Genomic DNA, 22,437 nt, shown 5'->3' on the forward strand with positions numbered 1-22,437 from the left:
GAGATGTCTTTCCCACTTAGTCACTACCACAGTGACAACTAAATTTATAGATGATGTTACTTTTTTCATGGGTGGGAGAAACATCTTTGTAAATTCCATTTAGAGGTCGATCAGTATACAAAACTGTTCTATACATTACTAATATTCAGTACAAAAATCGATATACCATCTAATTAATCAAACAACTAAAATTAACGAAAACAACTTATGTTTACGGCCTTAAGCGCAAAAACATTGATTTTAAATTAACTTGGGAGGTGATAAAAAGAGCACAGCCAATAGCAGATGGTAACAACCCTGTTTGTAGGCTGTGCTTAAAAGAATCAACAGCCGTTATGTATACGTTAAAAAAGGAAGGTTGTTTAAATAAAAGGAGTGAATTCATATCGTCTTGTCGACATATGAAAAAGCTCCTTTTAAAATAAAACAAATTTTGAAGTATTTTATAGTCAACTAACTGTTGTTTTCGTTAATTTTAGTTGTTTGATTAATTAGATGGTATATCGATTTTTGTACTGAATATTTGTAATGTACAATGTTCAATTCTTACGTCATATTGTTTTTGTATTTTTGTAAACTTTTGCATCTTTGTTTACCAAAGTGATTTTATTTTAAATTTGAACTGGCTGAGGATTAGAGACAATCTTTTTTGTCATTATGAAACATATGTTCCAGCATTTTTTAAAATCGTCATTTCAATAAATTATTTAAAAGCCCTTCAAGTGGGCTCAGTAGAAGGTGTTCAAGTTTGAATATTAACCTTATTTTATATATATATATATATATATATATATATATAGAATTCTGAGTACTTCTTAAACACTTAAATGTCCATACTTGAGAAATTTTTGTGAGTTAAATGAATTAGTAATAGTGGCTAATTGGATCCGTAAAATTAGTATCCGGCCGGATTCAAGTGAAACCAGTAGCTGTCGGCACGCCAACTTCCAATGGTCTATTAAGAAGGGGAAGGGGTCTAAGGGTTGACTCTTGGCTAAGAGATCTTTGGCTCTGAATCCGAGCACTCTTTACTCGAGTTTTGACCATTGTGTCCGGCAGACACTCTGGGTTTGGACTAGCGACACGAGAAATATTATTTTGTTAAAGTAGAAAATGTAGTTAACCAAACACTGTTTAATTACTACGATTGGGTTCAGTATAGAATACAAAACAGTTGGGATATATATACATATATATGCTGTTTATAAAATTAATTTGCAATAATAAATAAAATTGTAAAAGTATGTAACAGGTTTTATACTAAAAACTCAAAAGTAAACTCAAAAGTAAAATTTCAAATTAAATGATTTAAGACAGATAGTTAATGGATTTTCAACAGAATATTTAATTCTTTATAAAAAAAAAGTATACAAGGGATAAATGATTAAGAAGCAAAAACAGTTTCATTAAAACTCAAAAGATTAAAGAAAAATAGCGTTTAATGTGTCATAAAAAAAGAAAACTGAATGAATTTGAATTTATCAACATGATTTTATTGATCCAACTAAAAAAAAAGAACATGTGATGTGCAAGTTGATCATTAACATTTCGATTTTCACTAAAGGCTTTTGAAGTTTTCATAGCAAGTAGGTTTAAAAACGTGTGTTGACCTTACAGTATAGGTCAGTTACTAATTAAAAAATTGTTTAACAGGGTTTTTCTGTAAAATCTTAATGGTTTGCTCAGAACTGTCTTTTCAGGGATAACTTGTAATATTTTTTGTGTGATTATTTTGTAAATCGAACACCGGATCATTTTTATATAATAATTCAAAGCTGTTTGTTGTTAATCTGAAACCGATGAAAAGCAAGATTTTCCTTGTTTAATTTACTTATGTGTTCCAAGTAGGGTTGTTGACTTTCTTATTAAATATTGCTTATGGAACCTTTTTACTTTGAAGCATAATTTCCCGTAGAAACTTTACAGTATTAAACTCAAGAGTTTTTTATATCAGCATTTAATATGTTCCTCCTTTTCCGTCGTTCGAGTAGTTCAGCTGTTTTTTAAGAATTTTGATAAAAAATAAAAACACATATAGTCAATAAACTAGTAAGAAATAGTTCTCAATTAAAATAAAAAATATTTTATACTACAAACTAACTAATACTAAGTTAGACATTAAATTAAAATATTATACAAACTATATAACTGGTTTACAGGAAACTATTTTCCAAACTAGTGTTTAATTTCATTAAGAATTCTTAAAAGACACTTTTTAAAATTTTTATTTAAACATAACTTTATGTAAAAATTTTTACAAAAAGTTTAAATAAGTACATACTAAAATAATAAAAAAGCATGCACATTAAATTAGACAAAGTTAATAAGAGTTTAAAAAGATTTAGTTGTATGTACTTAAAAAGTTTGCTGATTCTCAACACTAACAAAATGTTTTCTTTTTATTTACGAAAGTACACAATGTTAACTAATAACAACTTTGGCCTATAATAGTTAAGTAAAAAATTGGATTTAGTCTTCAATAAAAAAACAACCACAAGGTCTTAAAAAGTTTCAATATTGGTTCGAAAATAAAACAAGTGAAAAATTTTTAGAAATTTATATTCTTACCGTAAAACTTACAGAAAGGCTTGTTATTAAGTCGTTTTTATTGGTTAAAAACTTTAAAGCTAAATGATAATCCAATAAATCTTCAAACTGTAATATACTGCTAGGAAGTACATAATTTTAATGTAAGAACCAATTAGTTGGAAAAGATTTGTTATACTTTGTTGCTAAAACACACCAAAACAAAATCAAGTACGATTATTAATTATCTTGAACACTTAACTTAGACAAAAATGTGCAAAAACAACATCTAAATAAAACAACAAAAAAAAGACAGTCCTTAATTTAGAAAATATTCCCGTTTATTCAGAAAAAATGTTTACAATTTGCGGCAAATTTCGTATTTTTAAAATAATCAAGTTCATCATGTTAAAACGATTTTGATACTATGAGAATTTTTTTTAGACTCACATATGCTTAAAGTTACGATTTGTTTATAAAGATAACTTTTATCTAAAAATCTAATTTTTTAAAAGTTGTCTCAAAGAAAATGTTTAATATCCAACTGCGCAAAAATTGCCGGAGTAAATAAAAATTCAACTGATGTACTTAAAAAGTCAAAAAAAAAAAGATTAAATAACTATTTTGAAATCAATTAAACTTTAACTATTTGATCATGAAATATAGAAAACAGATCAGTATTTAGCACAATATATATTTTATTCTAAATTTTAGGTAAACTTACGAAGAATTATTTGATACTTTTTTTAAAAGTATGTATATTTTGTCATCAAAATTTCTTTTTTTTTGAGTTTTTAAGTTAAGAAAATCTTTCTGTGAACAATAAACAACTATCTTTTATTATCTCATAAAAACTAAAATCCAGTTAAAAGTGATAAAGTATATATTTTAAATTGAGTTTGGCAAAGCAACAGTGAATAACCAATTGTACTAAATGAGCTGGAAAGTTTAAAAACATTTCTATAGGGAAACAACACTTGCTTAATTTTTTATGTACGTTGGGTACATACATTCGAGTAGGTTTTTCCATCAACAAAATAAAATTCAGAAAGAATGATATTGAGTGACAAAGGTTTAATAAATACTTTAAGAATAAAAAATAAATTATTTGATGCAAATATAGAAAACATTATGACTTTAGTCGAAATTACCGATTGATTATCAGTATGGACGGGTAGCTTCAAATTTCAACTACTGTTTTTGGAGTAGTACCAAGTATCTTTAATGATTTTTTTAATTTAACTTTATATCTACGAATAAACAACATTTGTAATGTGACCGGGTAGTTTTTTTTTATTTTTTGTTATTTCCATGAAACTGTATGGATTTGCAGTAGATAAAAAAGAATTTAGTAAGATAATTATATTCACAATATGGGTCATTAAATTTGAAACTTAGACATTGCTGTGATAAAAAATAAATTAAAACATTTTAATATATTTTCATGGAGCTTCTGAGAACAAAATTTCTGCTAGTGATTAGATAGCGTCTTAGTTTTATTATTGAATTACTTAGAAATTTTTTTGTTTAATATACAAATACTTTTTCAAACATTTAAAGCAGATATAATTTATTTTGTTGTATTCGTTTTATTTTAAATGTCTATACTATTGTTAGAATTTCAAAAAAATAATTCAGCAATTCAAACAACTTCAAAAAACAACAAACCATGTTGCCTTGGCAAGTAGAAAAATTCAATATCCTGACTCTTTTCCTGGTCAGAGGGTCTTCTGAGGAACAGAGTCACTTCAACAGGTCGCATTATGTTGACATCCTTGTAAGGAGGAGTGGTGAAAACTATTGCTACCTTGAAATACTTTAAATATTAATCGTATGTTAATTTGGCAAACTATCAAAATCCATCCGTTTTTTTAAAAACATTTTCTTATTTATTTTAGATATTTTTTGCAACTATTTTATTTATTTTTTATTTAGCTTTCACTATTACTGTTACCCCTAACCCTCGATCGGTAAGCGGTTCTCGAATTTGACTTAGTGGATTTTGAATCTGTCCCGTTAATTTAAGCACTATTGATAATTCAAATGCTTTAAAATATACAACAGTTTAAACGATATCGGTAAAATAGAAAACAATCACTTTTAACTAATTAACTGAGGTTATTTAAGTTTGAAAAAGATCTAAAATTGCGAGTATATAAAGACAGTACAAAAACTAAAACAAAACAGCTGCAACACTAATAGATTTAAAATTCTTTATTTAATGAAAATAAATCTAGGTAACTTAAAAACCAAGTTATAATATAATAAACGTTTTCATGCTACAGACAGTTTATATTTGTAATATCAAATTAAAATTAACTAACTATGCAATTTATAAACATACTTTGATTGAAACAAAAATTTAAAAAGAGAAATAGCACCATTTCTATTAATATAATACGGTTATAATTAGTAAGTATTAATATTTAGCAACATAAAATTTTTATTTTAATAATTCTTCAAAACCTAAAATTTACTAAGAAAATATTGCAAAATTTCTATGATGACATATTCATTAGTTAATTAAAATATAATGTATATCTATTTAATAACCTTGAAGATTCTACAAAACAGTTTGCGCATATTTTCAAAGTTAAGCTAAATTTTGGCATCAGGTATACAGTGCAGCCTTAAGCATTTTTCTGCACTATATATAACAATGGCATTTATGTATAAAAAACTATACATTTTATACTTCAAATAAAACACAATGTTGGATCATCACGTTTAACGTTTAAAAGTAGTTACAGGAGCTATTTTTTATTTTAATAACAGCTTATAAAAGTTTAAGAGCACTTTTTTTAAATATATTTTAAATTTAAAATACAGGAATGTAGATTTAACGTTAGCTTGGAAATCTAGCGCGGTTAAAAATAAGTATAATTTAAAACACGGCTGTACTCTTTGTAATATTGAAAAAAGAGATTGGAAAAATAAAACAAAACTTAGCTTCAAAAATTTTTATCTGTAATTGTTAACATTTTAACAGTTATTACAAATAGTTTAAAACGTATATGTAACTCAAATAAGTCTACTTTAAAACTGACAAATTTATTGATGTAACAAATTTTAACTACTCGAAAACATAAATTTAAGCGTTTGTTAATAATTTTTCTTTAAATTTTTAGTTAAATATTTGTACGTTTTGATTTATGTTTTGTTTAATAAATTTGACTGACATTTTAGTATATTTCATAGACTAGCTAAATATTTGTCTCACTGAAACCATTTTGTTTTATTTAAATGTATACTGGCATCTAAAACTTCTTGTTGAGGCCCTTTATATTTTCAAAAGTACTTAACTAAAACAAATTTATATATATTTATCGTAGTAAAAAAAAACAATAGTTAACATATGTTCCAAATTTAACGCTTTATGCTCAAGTCTTCGTCAAATTAACCTTGTTATTAAAACAAGTGACTATCTTTTTATTACTAATTGTTTTTTTTATACCATAAAAATGTGTTGCTCTACTTTATTTATAAAGTTTAGAGAACTATAGATTCAATTAAAATAAAACAACAAAATAATTATACGAGACGGGTCAAATATGCACAAAGGGACATTTTTGCACAAAGAAATATTTGCACGAAGACACTTTTGCACGAGGGGTCTCTTTTGCACAAAGACACTTTTAAACAAAAGATCATTTTTTGCACACGAGAGTAAAAAAAATAATTAAATAAAAAGAAAAAAACAAAAAGTCGCTTCGTGCCAAAGTGACTCTTCATGCATATTTGACACCTAATAAAATATACATATTTATATAGTACTTTTAAATTAATATATTTCAGAAGGCTTCTGTACAGCTAAAAAGTTGCAGTAGCTAAATATCTATTACAGTATACTACCGCTTAAGTACGCACTTTTTTTGGTACGCATCACGCCTTAAGTACGCACTTATCCAGAAAGACAAAGTAAAGGATGTTATACTAGAACTTCTAAAAAATTCCTGTTTTTTTGGTTAAATTTTCAATCACCAAGTTTTTCCAGATTATTTTATGTTTCTAGGTAGAATGGCCAACCTGCTGAGTTAGCCTGAGATTTTCACAACTTTCAAACTAGGGTGAGTAATCCTGAGTAGTCTAAGTGGCCTGAGATTGTGACAGTCCTGTTATTAAATGTTAAAAAACTAAATATTTATGTAGTGGTTGCAGAAAAGTAAAAAAAAATAATGATATTTGAGCTGTAACGCTATAAAATAAATAAATCTAGATGACAAAGTTAAAAAAACCTACAAATACAAAATAGTTAAGTCATAATTTAATTTAAATGTACCTACATTGATGCTTTGAAAATGTTTGGTAAACACAATGTAGTTTGGTACTTTCCCTCTAACAAAACAAAATGTAGCTTAATATTTTTTTTTAATCATTGACTGACATTGACTTTCTATATTAAATGTATGTATTAATTATGTAGAAGCTTTTTATAGATAAAATAAATCATTTTAAAACCTATTAAAAAATTTCGCAAATTAGAGTTATGTATTAAATGTTATTTAAAATAAAAAGACTTGTTTATTTGGCTTAATTATTTGGTGGCGAGTTGTAAAAAAGAAAACAAACAACTAAATTTCATATTATACTATGTCATCAAAAAGTACGCAATTTTTGGTCGGGTTCAATTTGCGTACTTAAGCGGTAGTGTACTGTATTAACAAAAACAACTATTTTTGACTAGACCGCTTCAAAAAAATCCATGAAGATTGTATACAATATTTATAATAAAACAAATGTTTAAGCACTGCTTTGGTTTATTACCTGGTTTCGGTGAGCCTTAGCCGACCTTTTCAAATAATTTCAAAACAGTAAATAACATTTAGACATTGGCAGTAATGTGAATCTGAACTCATTGATGCGTAAAAAATAAATAAACATTAACTATTCAAATTTTAATGAAAAATGCATAATTAGGTGAACTAAATATTGGTATTAATTAATAAATAAAAATAAAAGAAATTAAAAAACTAAATGCAGTAATATAAACGAAAACACAACAAATTCTTAACAAAGTTCTGAAAAAAACTAACGGATGATTAAAATGCTAAAAATATTTAAATTATTAGGTTTTAGACTCATTCCAATAGAATAATAAAAATTTGTTTCTGTGCCTGCAAGAACTCATTACTTCTGATCTTTTATTAATACAGTTCTTATCTGCTTGTAGGATCTTTAATGCTTCTTTCAAGCACAACCTGCACGTCTCGATTCTCGGTCTTGATTCATATTCTTTTTCCAGTATTGTCCAAGTCAATTCAAAATTCTTATTTTCGTTCTTCAATGTGTGGATGTATTTTGATAGCTCAGTTGCTTGTTTGTATTGAATATAATTTCTATCTTCTGGGTTGCTATTTATTGTTGTTCTGTGGGTTGCCACTCTTTTTTTAAATTGGTTGGCGCTTAGACCAATATATGATTTAGTTGCATTGTCAGTTTTTACTGTGGCCTGGTATATGACATTTTTTGCTCTACAGTTACCGCCTTTCAAAGGACATTTCTCTTTGTTTCTACAGTTACATGTTTCATCTTCATCATTCTTGTTGCAGTTTGTGAGCTTCTTGTTATGATTCTTTATGATTGTCTCAATGTTTGGCAAACAGCTGTAACTTAATTTGATGTTGTTTTTATTCAAGTATTTTTTGAATTTACTGTCTACTCCGAAGTATTTGTTTATTATTTGGAGAAATTTCTTGCCAATGTTTGCTTTTATTGATTTGCAGTATGGTGGATTAAACCATATTATTTTTCTTTTTCTTTTTCTAGGCCGTTTCTTTCCATCATCTTCATCTTTGAACTTTATTTTGTAATTATAGCCACTTAACTTTATTGCGTCATTGTAATCTTTACTTATTTCATTGAATAAATTTTCATTGCTAGAATTTTTGGAAAGTCTTTCTTCTATAATTTTTGGGATTTGTTTCAGTATTGCTGGAGGGTGGTTGGACTTTGAATTAATATATATAATTTTGCTGTTTTCTTTTCTATATGGTTGGAATGTGTGGTTAATAATAGTTGTTAATAGTTAATAGTTTTTTTTAAACACATAAACATCAATTCTTCTCCATTTTAAAACAAAACAGTGAACTTGTACGCGGAAAGCAAATCTTGTAGTGGTTCAAAGTGCTTCTAATAGTTGGGTAGAATTTAATTTCTTGTTACAAAACTGTTATTTTCTGCTTTAAGTATTCTAAACATGAGGTAAATTGAAGCGCAGATTAATTTCACTTTTTTAAACTTAAAAATACCAAAATTTAATAAAAACTAATCTCAAAATTAATAGCTGATAAAGTATACAAAATTACAACACTTAGATTTGTTAACTTTTTACAACTTTTCTTGAATATAGTAAGTAGCTTCTAAATACTAGATAAATTATTTGAAAGCTCTTTTTTTTAACTTTTTGATTTAGATTTTTTTAAATTCAACCGTGCTTTTAGGGTAAAACTGGGTGCACGACTATTCAAACTCGGACAATTTAAGTTCCGACAATTCAAATTCTTAAAAAGAAATTGAAAGGGCCACAACTTAAAAAGTAATGTATACTTTTCAAAAAAAAAAATGTAGGTCCTGTTAATATATATAAGCAATTTTTTTCTTTTTGCAAAACATTAAATATTTTTTGAGATATGACTTAAATAAAGTAAAAAAAATAGTTAATTTTAGTAATTTTAAAACATCTTGAAATTTTTTAAAGATTTTGCATAAAAAAAAGTTGCTTGTAGATATTAATAAGATCTACATATGTATTTTTTTTTTTTAATTTTACTTTATTTATTTTACAAATTAAGTGAGATAAAGTCTTTTAAAAACTTTTTTAATAATTTGAATTGTCGGAATTTGAGTTGTCCGAATTTGAATTGTCATGTAACCGGTAAAACTAAGGGTATATTAAGGGTCATAAGGCTCAAAATAACTATAGAAGAGCTCTTTTTTTCTTATGCTAGAGCACATAAAATAAAACAGATAGGCAAACTCATATACAATTCACTTTCTAGGAACAAAGCTTTCTTTTTAAATTTTTTTCAAAACAACAAAGCTGAACCAAAAAAGTGTTCTAAACAACAATGCAATTAAGATGTATACTTAGTCTTTTTAAATAAATTGAGTTTAATAGAAAAAACATTCAGAAGAGATTTTTTTTTTAATCTTAGTTATAGAAATTATCAAACTTTGAAAAATTTCTGTATCTTGATTAAAGAAATAAAAAATAGTCGAGACTAACATTATATAAAAAAGATAACACAGTTCCACGGAGTTGTAAGATCCAAAACTCTACATACTTTTTATACAAAATATAACTTTGTATAAATACTTTTTAAAAACAACAGCAAAAATTACTACCTTATCTAAAATAAATCGTTAAAATCTAACAAATTAATATTATTAGTATTATGAATAAACATCAACTTATTTTATATATTAACAAAATAAAACCTGTCTGTGGACATCAAAATAATTGAATTCGCCATAAGCTTCCCATCCTTTATCAGAAAAAACTATTTCTATATCCTCTGTTATAATAAAAAATACAGTTATATGTTATCCAAATATTTTACTTTATACTAATTTAATTTTAGTACTATTATCGTACAGAAATTTTTCTACTTTAAAATTTACGATAAGTTAAAAACAATACTATTGCTATACAATCAAATAACTTTAAGCAACAAAAATAACTTTATTTAAAATCTAAAAATAATAATGCAATCATTTAATTAAATAAATTATAGCAGGGTTGCCAAAGGTTGATCAAAAATTTCTTCAAGGTTTTTAAAATTACAAACTTTTGGGTCTATTTTTAGTATAAAATTAAATTTAATGTAAAAACTGTCATAAATAGTATAACAACAATAAAAAATATTGTAATGCCATTTTAAATGAGTTAAAAATATAAAAGATAAAAAAATAATTTCATCTAAATGATAATTTTTTTTGTGTCAAATCAAAATTTTATTACTTTACATGGTTGTATGATTTTATCAAATTCCCAGGTTTTTTGGTAATTTTCATTCAAAATTCTTTTTTTTTCAAAAAAAAAAGTTTTTTCCAGTTATTTAAACCTAAATAGTCAAGTTCCAGGTTTCACGGAATTCCATGTTTTTTGGCAACCCTGTTATAGTGAAAGTAAAAAAAAAGTATTGGTTTTATTATGCTTTTTTCCTAATCTTAATGAATGGTATTAAAAGAAAAACACAAGCAAACTTAAAAACAAAACAAGAATTAAAAATAAAACTTTTTAGATTTTTTTGTATTACAGTTAAACCATTTAATTTATTGAAATGATATTTTCAATTTAAGTAAAGCAAACTTCCTGAAGTTGAGTTAAAAGATATTTATACAAACAAAAACTTCAGTAGTTACTAACCAAGCAAAGATTCCTATCGTATGAAGATAACTAATCTCATCGAACTAATTTAAGAATAATACCATTATCAAAATTAAAAGAGTTGCTACTATCAGGGTTCGTGCGCGAAATTTTTTTCATTTAGCCTGACTGAGAACAATTTAGCCTGACATTTTTTCAAAGTAAGGAAAATCCCCTTTAGAAGTCAATTTAGGTATTGGTAACTACTAGATTACTACTATTGTAGTCTCTGACTTCAACCAGCTTTATCTCAAAAATATTTTGAGCATTAAAAATCTGCAAAAAGCAACTCATAGCTTAATTACAACTCAATAAAATAAGACTAAATTGTAAAAAAGGTGATTTGACCCCCTTATACCCCGTGCATTGTCGTGTTTTATTAAAATTTGAATGAAATGAAACGCTTACACGAGTATTAAGTATTAAAATAAGCAAAAATGTTTATTATAGTATTTTGACTAATACTTAAAGTGATACATAATTATAGATCCTAAAATCGAAATAAATACAGTGATTGTTGACGTCGTATCGGATTTTAAAAGCTTACACTTAAATAAAAAAAACCTTTAATGTTTTGTTCTTGTAAAGAAAAATTAATTATACCTAAAATTTGTAATCCCACAAACTTAGTACTTATATCTTAAAGCTAAGTTTTAGTGTTGTGAATATCTCTTATAACTTTAAACAAACAGTAAAACAAATGAATAAACTGCTAAGAGTTTTAATCTAAAAAGTATTTGGTATAGTGCCTTTAAGTTAGAAATTAAAACAGTGCAACTAACTAAGCTCTGAAAAACATAGCTGACGTAAACAAATTCAAACAAACAGCTAAGTTGTTGAACTAAATTGTAATGTTAAACTGTATTTTTTTTATGAAGTTTCATAATCATGACGTATATAATCTACTCAAAACAAAATAATGAAGATTCTTAAAAACTTTTTAGATATTCAACAAAAGGTCTCAAGCATTTATATTTACATATATTGACTGATTTTGTCTTTAATAACTAAATCTTTGTTTAGAAATATATTCACATTTCAATTTGATCTTAAAAAGATTTCTCAATTTTTTCTAATCAAAAATTTTCAAGCATTTGAACTGAGAAAAACTGAGATTCTCAAACTTTAAAATAAAAAACTGATTTAGCCTGACGTTTTTCAACTTTTTCAAAAAAACTGATTTAGCCTGACGCGCACGAGCCCTGTACTATCCACATAATATAAAAATTACTTTAAATATATTATAAAAAAATGATTTCCATTTTATAAGCTTAAGATTTTCATTTAAACTTTTTAGACAATATTTTGTAGTGCTGTAAGATTAAGGGACTTTTAGGTGCTATTGACTCAACAGAGTTAAAATTTTAAGATTATTGGTCATTAATTTTTACTATAAAACGCAAGTTTTGAAACTTAATCTAATTTTTAATGTTACATCAAAATGTCGAAATTAAAAAAAAGGGCGAACAAGATTGATATTGGCTATTTAAAAATCAATAACACTAAATAAAAGCTAGTGGTCTATCGGATCCTAATGTCAAAATAAGATTCGGGTTTGGATTCGGCTTGATATTAATTAAAAAAACATCAAGATCCAATTTTTAAAATCCGGTAGGTCACAGAATATACTTAATTCGTTTTAGTTGTTTCTGTAAAAAAATATATTTGAGATTTAGAAACTTATACTGTATATTATTGAGTTCATAATGAAAAGCAAAAAAAAACATGGGCTTAGGCGTATTTTAGGTTAGTTTTCAGAGTTACACTAGATATTACGGGAAAATTTTAGAGATTTATAGGAACCGGCTGGATTCTCATTACAAAAAGAGATTCAAATCCGGAAACTGATTCCAAAACAAAATTCGGATTCGGATCCGGCCGCATACTAATCTTTTAGATCCTAATCCTTTTTGCAATTTAATATACATGGTTCCCACTAAAATGAAATAAAAATATTATAGGGAAACCCATAAAATATAGAAAATTTATAGGGAAATTATCAAAAAAAAAAACAATAAATTTTAAACGTTAAGAACATATTTTTAAGGTACAGGAAGTAAAATATGTCATTAACCGTTTATAAGCACAGTTTAATAAGAAATTTACGAAAGTTCAAGGGTTTTTGAGCTCTAGTTTAAGTTAAATAAGTAAACTCTGGATAAATTGTATTAATACAAAAAAAAATTAATCCGCTAGGAGGCGCAATAAAGTTACATTACTGTACTGAGTTTGAAAAGATATTTATTCGAAAAAAAAATGAAATTACTTTTTTATGTGTTTTTTCACCACGCACTGTTGCTGTTTACATCATGAAGTTAAGTTAAAAAAATGTTGAACTTTTATCTTCAGCAGTCTAAATAAAACCTTTATTAATTGCTAGCTTTAAGTTTACTATTATATTTCCTTTTTTTTGCGACTAACTTCCATGCGATTTCAGTTTATTATTATAATTTTTTAAAATCTATAGTGTCTACAAAATTCTTACTTAAGTTTAGTATTACTAAGTTTGGTTTTTAATAAATCAAAAGTTTTTACACCATAAGTTCAATACTTGATTTTGTTTTACTTAATATTATTACATTACTTCCATTTATTTTGTTCAAAAACTTTTTTCAGATTAATGTATAACAACTGATGATCTCCTATATCCCAATATAGGAATGAAACATTGTTTTGTTGATATTAAACTGTAAATATAAAAACTATATTAAACAATTACGGTTAAAAACAGATATGTAATAGTTTTTGTAACTCAGTGTTTTTTTAACTTTTAAATATATTCTATAAAAAATCTAATAAAGCTCATGACTTTGGACAAGTAAATAAAAACCAGTAACAATTTGAATACCTGTAAAAAGAATTTAAATGTTAAAATAAAAACATACAACTTACAATATATAAATAACCTTTTAGATCTACTTCTAAACGTTAGTTTTTAATCTACCTAAACACTATTTACAAAGCGAAACATATAAGAACCTTTTTGAACTTTGTCACATAGAAGAAAAACAGTTTCACTACCCCAACAGCTACTGTGTATTTTATCAATCCGACAAATTTTAAGTATTGAAGAAGATGTGGCTTCTAAAAATAAATTGTTGAATAATAAAAATATGAAATGACGTAATCTTAATCTGTCAAAAAAAACATTTTACATGAAGATCTTTTTTTCATTGGAGTTTTGAATACATTAAAAAAGAGCAGTACTTAGAAGCTCACAAAAATTTAAATAATTACCCATTATGCAAAATAGTCTTTGCTTTATAGCTATATTTTGTGAGCGAAACACGTAAAACCATTTAAAAATTTATAATTACACAACAAACTTTTGTCATAAATAGACTGTGAAACAACAGGCTTTAACTTTTTTTTACAGTTACCATCATCGTCTAGTAAAAAGACTTCAAAACACAGTCGTACTACGTTGAGGTCGACTTCGCTACTCAGTTGAAGATGATCAGTGTTGAATGGATTAACCTGGTTATTCAGCCTTCCTATTATTGATGACTGTATTTCACGCCGTCTCACACACTGAATTCCTAAGTTTGGAAACCTTTTAGCAAAAATTTAAAAATCAGTTGCTTATTTTGTCATTCACTACTAACTTATAAAATAAGTTCATATTATACTTATTAGTTGTTCAATTTTTTTATCTAGATCATTGTGAAATATTCATTTCAGAAACTAAGGAGGCCATAAACTGCAAAATGGGTGGGGGCATGACTATTAAAGGGGTCATAGGGAGAGCATAAGGCCATAATTTAAAACTTACACAAAATATTCTAGATGAAAAGCAAAAAAAATCTTAGGCGTATGTAAGGGTAGTTTTGGAACTTACACTAAACCAGTGCTTCCCAGAATGGACTTTTTTAGAAAGTTAGGGGGATCATAAGCTGCAACAGGGGGCATACAGTCATCGAATTTAAAGATGTTGTGACATTGTGATGAAAAAAAAAATTTTAGGTTAGTTTTTTGAGAAATCTTACTGGAGGGAGCCATTGCTTTTTTAATTTCTTTAAAGGGGCCTTATGAAAAAAAAGGGGAAACTTTGATCTAAAACAAAATAGCTTAAAGTTTAGCAAACTAATAGTATTAAAAACTTTCAAACACGAACTGATAAAAATATATAGATACAATTAGTTGTCAATAGTCATAAAAAATTTGAGCAATCTGTTTCATGTAAAACTATATTATTACAAACATCATACAAGGATGAAAAAACTTTTACTAATTACAATAACTATGACACATCTACGGTTGTATATATTAGAAAAGTTCAAATAATTTAATTTTATTAAACTAGTTGATGAAAATTATAACACACTATTTTACTGCTTTATTTAGAAATTATATAGACATTTTAGAAAAATTCTGCAAATTATTACAAATAAATACCATAAAAAAATTAATTATACATAATCTATTCTTTGCTATCTCATCTAAATGTTTACACTTTACTTTATTTTTGTGTTATTAGGAAAACCACATTTACTTAAACATTATAATGTTTTTTTGCTAGTAGGCCTGAGTTTTTTGAGAAACTTTACCAAAATTTGTTGGTAGATTGTGACATTTTATTAAACTTTATAGTTATTATTACAAATAGTATTATAAAGTATTTATTATAATACATTGTGTGTTAAACAAAGTGTAGGAGCGGCATTCTAGTAGAAAATACAATATAAGATTCATAGGCTATCTAAATTCTTTTTAAATTAATCTTATTTTGAGTCATTCAAAAGCTAAAAATCAAAAGTTGAAACTATTAAAATCTTTATTAAACTATTGTATCAAAATAGAACAAGTTTAAAGAGTGATTGCTCATGTTTTAACTTTGTAGTACAATTTATATTTTGTTTCTATAACTGGTGAGCACTACTAATGAAAACTATAAAAAGAAAATTGTACACCATCTGCTTTATTTTTTCAATTTTAAAATTGTTTTTGTTTTTCTTCTATACTCATAACCTTAATATTATATAATAAGCTATAAAAAATGAACTTTATCATAAACAATTATACATGTAATAAAGTTAGTCTAAAACCATGTAAAAATGTAAAATTAAGGAAAATTAGTTTTTTTTATATTATATAAGAAATCAAAAGTTTATTCTTAAAATTACAATTATCCAAGGTAATCCAGTGTCTTTTTATAAAATTACAATTACTCAAGGAAATGCAGTGAAATCAAAATCTTGTAATTAAGTTTAATTTTTTTATAACTTTTATTGCTGTAAACTTAAGTGGTGAGGTAGCACGAAATATACTTTTTGTAATTGAACTTAATTGCTATTTTATTAATGTAACAGTACAAGCATCATTGCATTAATTTTTGAATTAATACTATAAACTAATACTTTTACTATTATAATTCAATAACTTATTTTTACAAAAAGGAATCAAGTTGACAAACAAAAAAACATGAAGTTTTTTTTATTTTTAACGCTTTAGTTAACTGTGGTTAGCTTAACTTATTTACAGCAAACAATTTTGTATTTAAAAAAAACACAAAATTTTTTTTTATGGATTCAAACGCATTGATTTAAATACAAGTTTTTAAACTCTATCCTCATTCTCTTTACAGAATTAAAGTTTGGCTTTAAATAACAAGAAAAATACTGACACCCCAAGCATTTTGGTGCTTTCGTCAACAGCTGTCATGCAAAAGCCATTTTTACAACCCTTGCCAACAAGTGAATGGGGATGTGGCTGCGGAGGATCATCTTTGGTTACCAAGGAAACGCGCATCAGTGCTGGTCCAAAGTAGTTTCTTATCTAAAATAATTTACATTTAAGATAAGCTTAAATTATTGCTTTATGTTACATTAGCAGACAGTATTTTATACTTATTCAATAAAATATTTCAGAAAAAAAAACTTACTGTTTGCAGGACAAGATCTAATTAAATGTGAAAGTTTTTTTTTTCTTACTAATAAAGTATTTTTAAATGCAACCAAAAAAATACATATTTGAAAACACAGATTTATATTATGAACAGAACTTTTTTATAAAAATTCTACTAAAAGGGAAGTGCTTACCTATTAAGTGCAAACTCAAAAATAAATTAACTGTAATTTAATTTAGCATTAGAATTTGTTTATTTGATGGAAAAAACTATTCTTTCTTATAATAATGAACAAGTCATTGTTGAAAAATTTTTTTTGTTAAAATAACCAACATAGCTAAAATATAAAGATTTTATAATCTTTATCTAAATTATTATTACATTTTGTACCAATAATTTTGTTACATTACTAAGCAGGCTATGAAAGGTAAAATGTTATTTTTCAAATATATTTTACCCCACAAGACGGCCAAGATTTTTTGTCCATGTCTGAGTTTTCTGCAAGAATGCTTCCAGCAGCTTTTCCTTCACAAGCGTATCTAAACCTCATACCTCTCTGCTGAGGTTGGTGTACTATTTCCAAATACTCAACTTCTTCTCCTTCAATCATTTTATTTGTTTTCTATATGTATTTTTGTACAAAAGTTTACCATGTAACATAGTTTACTTTTCAAAAAACATAGTTTTGTAAACTAAAACTCTTTAAATTGTAGAATCTGATTAATTTTATTTATATTACACTTTTCAAATAGCCACTTTAGCTAAACTGTTTTAAAATAAAATAACATAAAAGCATTTATAATCATAAATTAAAATCACCTTTTCCTGGTGTATAATTGTTATATAGGTTTTAGGAGCTTTTTCTTTTACATTTAAACTATAAAAGTAGTTATCATCGTATCAAATAAAAATGAAGAAATATCAATAAAAAACTACACATACTACTAAAATGAAATACATTCTTTACCATAGATCACTAACTATTTTTGAATTTTTAAACAATAATATTTATCTATAATTGACATTTAAAGTACTCATTGTACCTGTATAAATAGTTTAACTTGTTTATATCTTTAAACCTAAATCTTTTATAATACAATTAAACATGACAACTTTCAACTGAAATTTTAGTTTATGTTTGTTACTTTAAGCTTATTTTACCTTTATCTTAGTCATTTCGAGTTAAAAGTAAAATATGTTTTTAAGATGCGATATCATAGTTGTGTAAGGATAAACTGGAATTTGAGCTTTTATTGCTACAATAGAAAATAAAAGCAATAAACAGAAAATAAAACTATAATAAATTGTTGATTAATGTTTTATTGTATAACTGTTTAACTGTCTTAAAATCTTAAAAGAAAAAAAAAAGCTTAAATTTTGCAAACTTAACCATTTTTGCCAGTTTTATATTCAAGACTCTTAACACTTTTGAGAGAGTGGTAACCTTATTATTTATTTAAGTACAACAAAATTGACAAGCACTCAATAGACTAAAATATGTAGAATTTATTAAACACAATGATTAATTTTCATCATTTTATATAAGTACTAACAAATAAACACACGTTTAAAAGTATATTTGAAAAATCAAAATAAATAAAAAGTCAACACAGTAACCTACCAACTAGTTACGCACTTTAAACATAGCACAAAAGTGCGTACTTAGGAAATGTTAGTCTTTAATTAGCTTCATTAAGCCTAAAACAAATACTTAAAAGCCACTAAAGTTTGCATGTACAAGCGAAATCCCAAAAACAAAAAAATATCATCATAAAATAAAACATATTTATTGAAAGTAATAGGAAATTTTTAGTACTTATATAACTTATGTATTTATATACAAATTTTTATTGATGTATGTAGTTTACATTTAACCTACTTTAAAAAATCTGTCTTCTATTTCTATGTACCTTTAAGTTACATAGTACACATAATTATGTTATCACTAATTTCAAATAAATATTTATTTATGAAAACATTGATCGTGCTTTTATTTAATTATATTTATTCAAAAACGCTAGTTTAGGGCTATAAAATTCAAAAAAAAACAACTAAAAGTATCTGTTAAACCCAAACAACAAGCTACACTGACAGTAGTGTTTTTAAAAGCATCTAGGTTTAAATAAATCTCAACTGAAAAGTTTTTACTTTCTTTAATATCACTTTTTTATACAATTTTTACATTATTTTTCTATTTTTGGGTATTTAAGTATCGATTGAAAAGTTCTTTAATTGATCATGTATTGCTTTTTTATACTCTTTTTACATTTATGATACAATTATTGGATATGTAAACGTTAATTTCACTATTCATTATTCTTTTTAAATTAGTAAACTGTAAAATATTTGTTTTAAACATTGGAATTGATATACAGTTTGAAAGTTCATAACTTATTTTCTGAATCATTTAGTTTGAAATTATTTTTATTGAATTCAGTGCAACTTGTTTTTAAATATAATGCTTTTGCATAAAAAGTTAAAGGCTTTTTTTATTTATTTAAATTTATTTTGAACACGGCGTTTTTTGGTTAAAAAGTGCGTACCTTACCAGCAGTTTGTACATAATTGGCAGTTTACTGTATAAAATGTTATTTAAACTAAAATGAAAGCTATCCCATGTTTAATAAAAATAAACTGGCAAGACTTTACAATAAGAAACAATTTCAACTGATTTTGAAAAAGCTGGAGTTTTTCTAAAATTCAAAACTAGCTTGATTAGTTGCAACCAGGGGCAAAAGACATTATGAGTTATGACATTATGGAGTGTACAGAGCAACATAAACTAGTTCAAATCCATGATATTTTACTACATTTACAAACGGGTTGTTTAATAAAATTTCGAAAACTAAAAACAGGTAGTTTTTGTTGCTTCCCACACACATCTTTAACTTCATTATGTTTTATCATCAGTTCAACTAAATAAAATGCACTTATCAATTTAAATTTATGATCAAAGCTTGTTTTAAAACCTTTTTAACAAGTCAAGCAAGTTAAAGTTATAATTGTGAAAATTAAACGAGCACATTTTAAATAGTAATCAAAAGTTTCTATTGTAAATATTTGACTATAAAAATCATAAACTTTTAAACTAAATTTTACATAATCTATAAGAGATTACTCTAAACATTATACAAATGTCAGGATGTTAATGGCAGTATTGTAGCAACATTTTAACAAAGGTAAATGTATTAAATGCTAAACAATTAAATACAAAAGCTATATTAGTACTCTAAATATGATTATTGTTCAAAATATATTTTTAAAACGTTTAAAATCAACTTTTATATATTTAAAACAGTTACATAAGTTATATAACTATATGAAATGCAGTGCTCAATATATAAGAGCTTAATTATTAAAAAATATTTTTTGTTCAATGATTGTGAACTTAAGTTTACGCCGTTTCACCTAGAAGGATTTTCAGAGCTTTTTTAAGTGGCAATAAAATAATTGATCACTAATTAGTTACTTTCTCATTACCTTATATTTTTATATACATTTGTGTGCTGTGTATCATTTTATTGTCACTTAAAATAGCTCTGAAGATCCTTCTAGGTGAAACGGCGTAAGCTTACGTTGACAATCGTTGAATAAAATATATTTTAATATCTAAAACAGTTATATAAATATCTATCTTAAATAGCCTATAACTTTTACACACAATGTAATTCAATATTTAGACAATATTTAAATTACATTTGTCTTGGAATCTATTTTTAATTACAACATAGAGAACTAATACCATTACAATTTTGTGAACAACAAAAAATAAACTGAACCAAAAAGTACATTTAATATTTAAAATTACTAATAGTTAACTTTTATTTTAGAGGCAACCACCTCATTTCTTATATAAGGACCAATATCACACTTAGATTGATACTTTTCATTTAAAGGATCCTTGCTAAAGCCTTTGTTATGTTTCCAGTATTCATAGCCAGCCCAAGCAATCATTACTCCATTGTCAGTGCAGAGCTTTGGTGGAGGACAAATAAGTTTCCAATTAAAATCATCACAAACTTTTATTAATTTTTTTCTTATATACAAGTTGCAAGCCACACCTCCTGACACAACTAAAGTCCTGTTTTGAGAAAACTTCTTGTCAAACAGCTCGCAGTATGAAATTGCTCTACTAGCCTGCCTACAAAGATGAGAAGCCAAGCTCTTTTGGAAGCTGGCAGCTATGTTTGGGTGTTCAATTTCATTCTCTTTGTCAATTAACATTTGTGTGTTGGAAAGCAGGCCAGAAAAAGAAAAATCACAAGTGTAGTCATTTTTTCTTCCATTTCTACACATAGGAACTAGTAGTTTAAATTTTTCACAGTTTCCTTTTTCTGCAACTTTTTCTAAATAAACACCATTTCTTTGCACTTTGCTGTCATCATTGGGAAACAAAAGCCTTGCTATTCTGTCAATAGCAGCACCTGGTGGTTTATCTAAACATTTACCCATAATTTTGTAACTACCAAGCTCTTCTGCAGCAACAAGTAAGCAATGACCACCACTAACTAACAACGTCAAGAAAGGAAAGTCTAATTGTTCATTTTCATTGTGCTGACTCATTCTAGCTGTGAGCAAGTGAGCCTCCATGTGATTAACTGGAATGAAAGGTAAGTGATGGTGGGTAATTATCTTTTTGCTGAACTCTAACCCCTCTTTCAAACATAAATACATGCCAGGTTTTGTTGCAGTTGCTAAAGCACTCAAATCATTGTATCCAACACCTGCTTCTTTCATTGCTCTGTTAACTACAACTGGTAAGTATTGATGGTGAAATTGCTGAGCATGCCACACATCTACTCCACCAGTTTTAGTAAATTCATTCTTTTGAGTGATGAGGCATTCTCCAACCAGTTTACCATATGAGTTTATAACAGCTGCTCCTGTATCATCAAATGTTGACTCTATTCCTAGGATGAAACTTCTTTTAACTGTCTTTGCAGTGGTTGTAGAAAAATGTTGTTTAAGTTTATTGAAAATTTTGTTGCTTGCATACATTTTAAAACTAAAAAGAGAGACAGGGTTTCTTAGTTTTTTTGCTTAAAAAATAAATTACTAGCTTTAGATCAAGCTTGAAATTGTGTACAACTAAAATAAGTACAAATCAAACATAGAAATGCTAAGGTTTAATATTTTAAGTTATGTTAGATTTATATAAATTATTCGTTTAGTAAAAAGCTATACTTCAAAACCTAGTTGTAGAAATAACAAAAAAACTAAGTTCTGCAGTGTATCTAATAAGTGTCATTATTTAAATAGTGTAATTTATTAAACAAAAAAAGTTTAATATATATATATATCTTAAGAGCTGATAAGTTAAGACTTTATTTTTGCTCGCTACATGGTTTCATAAAAAAATTAGGAAATAGTGGATAGTTTTAAATTGATCAGAAAATTAGGAACTTTTACTGTTTCATATTAGAAACATGCAGGGTAAATACATCAGTCATTTTTGAACAAATAACACTCTTGTACATCTTATTACTTTACATAAGTAAAAATTTTATGTGATGATAGGTTTTAGTGGATGTTATTAAAGTATTAGTTTATAGAATAAGTTGATAAGAGATGTGAGCCAATCATTAGCAAGGTTTTACTGTTAAAGTTAACATTTATATAACATATATACTAGTGTAAATAATTGTATACTAAATTAGATATTTAAGATTTTACACTTAAAGTTTTTGAATAGTAAATT

At 26.0% G+C, this 22,437-nt stretch overlaps 2 protein-coding genes across 2 annotated transcripts; both read right to left on the minus strand.

The window, feature by feature from the left end:
• Nucleotides 1-1,232: 1,232 nt before the first annotated feature.
• LOC145835679 (putative transcription factor p65 homolog) lies at nucleotides 1,233-17,442 on the minus strand. Its single transcript, XM_082943373.1, has 7 exons — nucleotides 17,197-17,442; nucleotides 16,518-16,669; nucleotides 14,221-14,447; nucleotides 13,874-13,978; nucleotides 9,964-10,040; nucleotides 4,195-4,333; nucleotides 1,233-1,996 (listed from the first exon to the last, which is right to left on the minus strand). Exons 1-7 carry the CDS (start codon nucleotides 17,347-17,349, stop codon nucleotides 1,935-1,937), a joined length of 915 nt encoding a protein of 304 aa, XP_082799499.1. The 5' UTR covers nucleotides 17,350-17,442; the 3' UTR covers nucleotides 1,233-1,934.
• A 2,871-nt stretch (nucleotides 17,443-20,313) lies between these two features.
• Nucleotides 20,314-21,613, minus strand: LOC145835695 (tRNA N6-adenosine threonylcarbamoyltransferase, mitochondrial-like). Its single transcript, XM_082943391.1, has one exon. It carries the CDS (start codon nucleotides 21,474-21,476, stop codon nucleotides 20,547-20,549), a length of 930 nt encoding a protein of 309 aa, XP_082799517.1. The 5' UTR covers nucleotides 21,477-21,613; the 3' UTR covers nucleotides 20,314-20,546.
• Between the last annotated feature and the right edge of the window lie 824 nt (nucleotides 21,614-22,437).

The sequence above is a fragment of the Thalia democratica genome, chromosome 5 (genome assembly GCF_965202585.1).
Source record: "Thalia democratica chromosome 5, ktThaDemo2.hap1.1, whole genome shotgun sequence".
NCBI classification, from domain to species: domain Eukaryota; kingdom Metazoa; phylum Chordata; class Thaliacea; order Salpida; family Salpidae; genus Thalia; species Thalia democratica.

Coding starts and splice junctions, on each gene's coding strand:
- LOC145835695 (XM_082943391.1), bottom strand. CDS start 21,476: ATGAAAGAAGCAGGTGTTGGATACAATGATTTGAGTGCTTTAGCAACT.
- LOC145835679 (XM_082943373.1), bottom strand. CDS start 17,349: ATGATTGAAGGAGAAGAAGTTGAGTATTTGGAAATAGTACACCAACCT. Junction 13,979..14,220: donor ACAGTCTATTTATGACAAAA/GTTTGTTGTGTA, acceptor ATTTATTTTTAG/AAGCCACATCTTCTTCAATA. Junction 4,334..9,963: donor ATTTTGATGTCCACAGACAG/GTTTTATTTTGT, acceptor AAGTATTTCAAG/GTAGCAATAGTTTTCACCAC.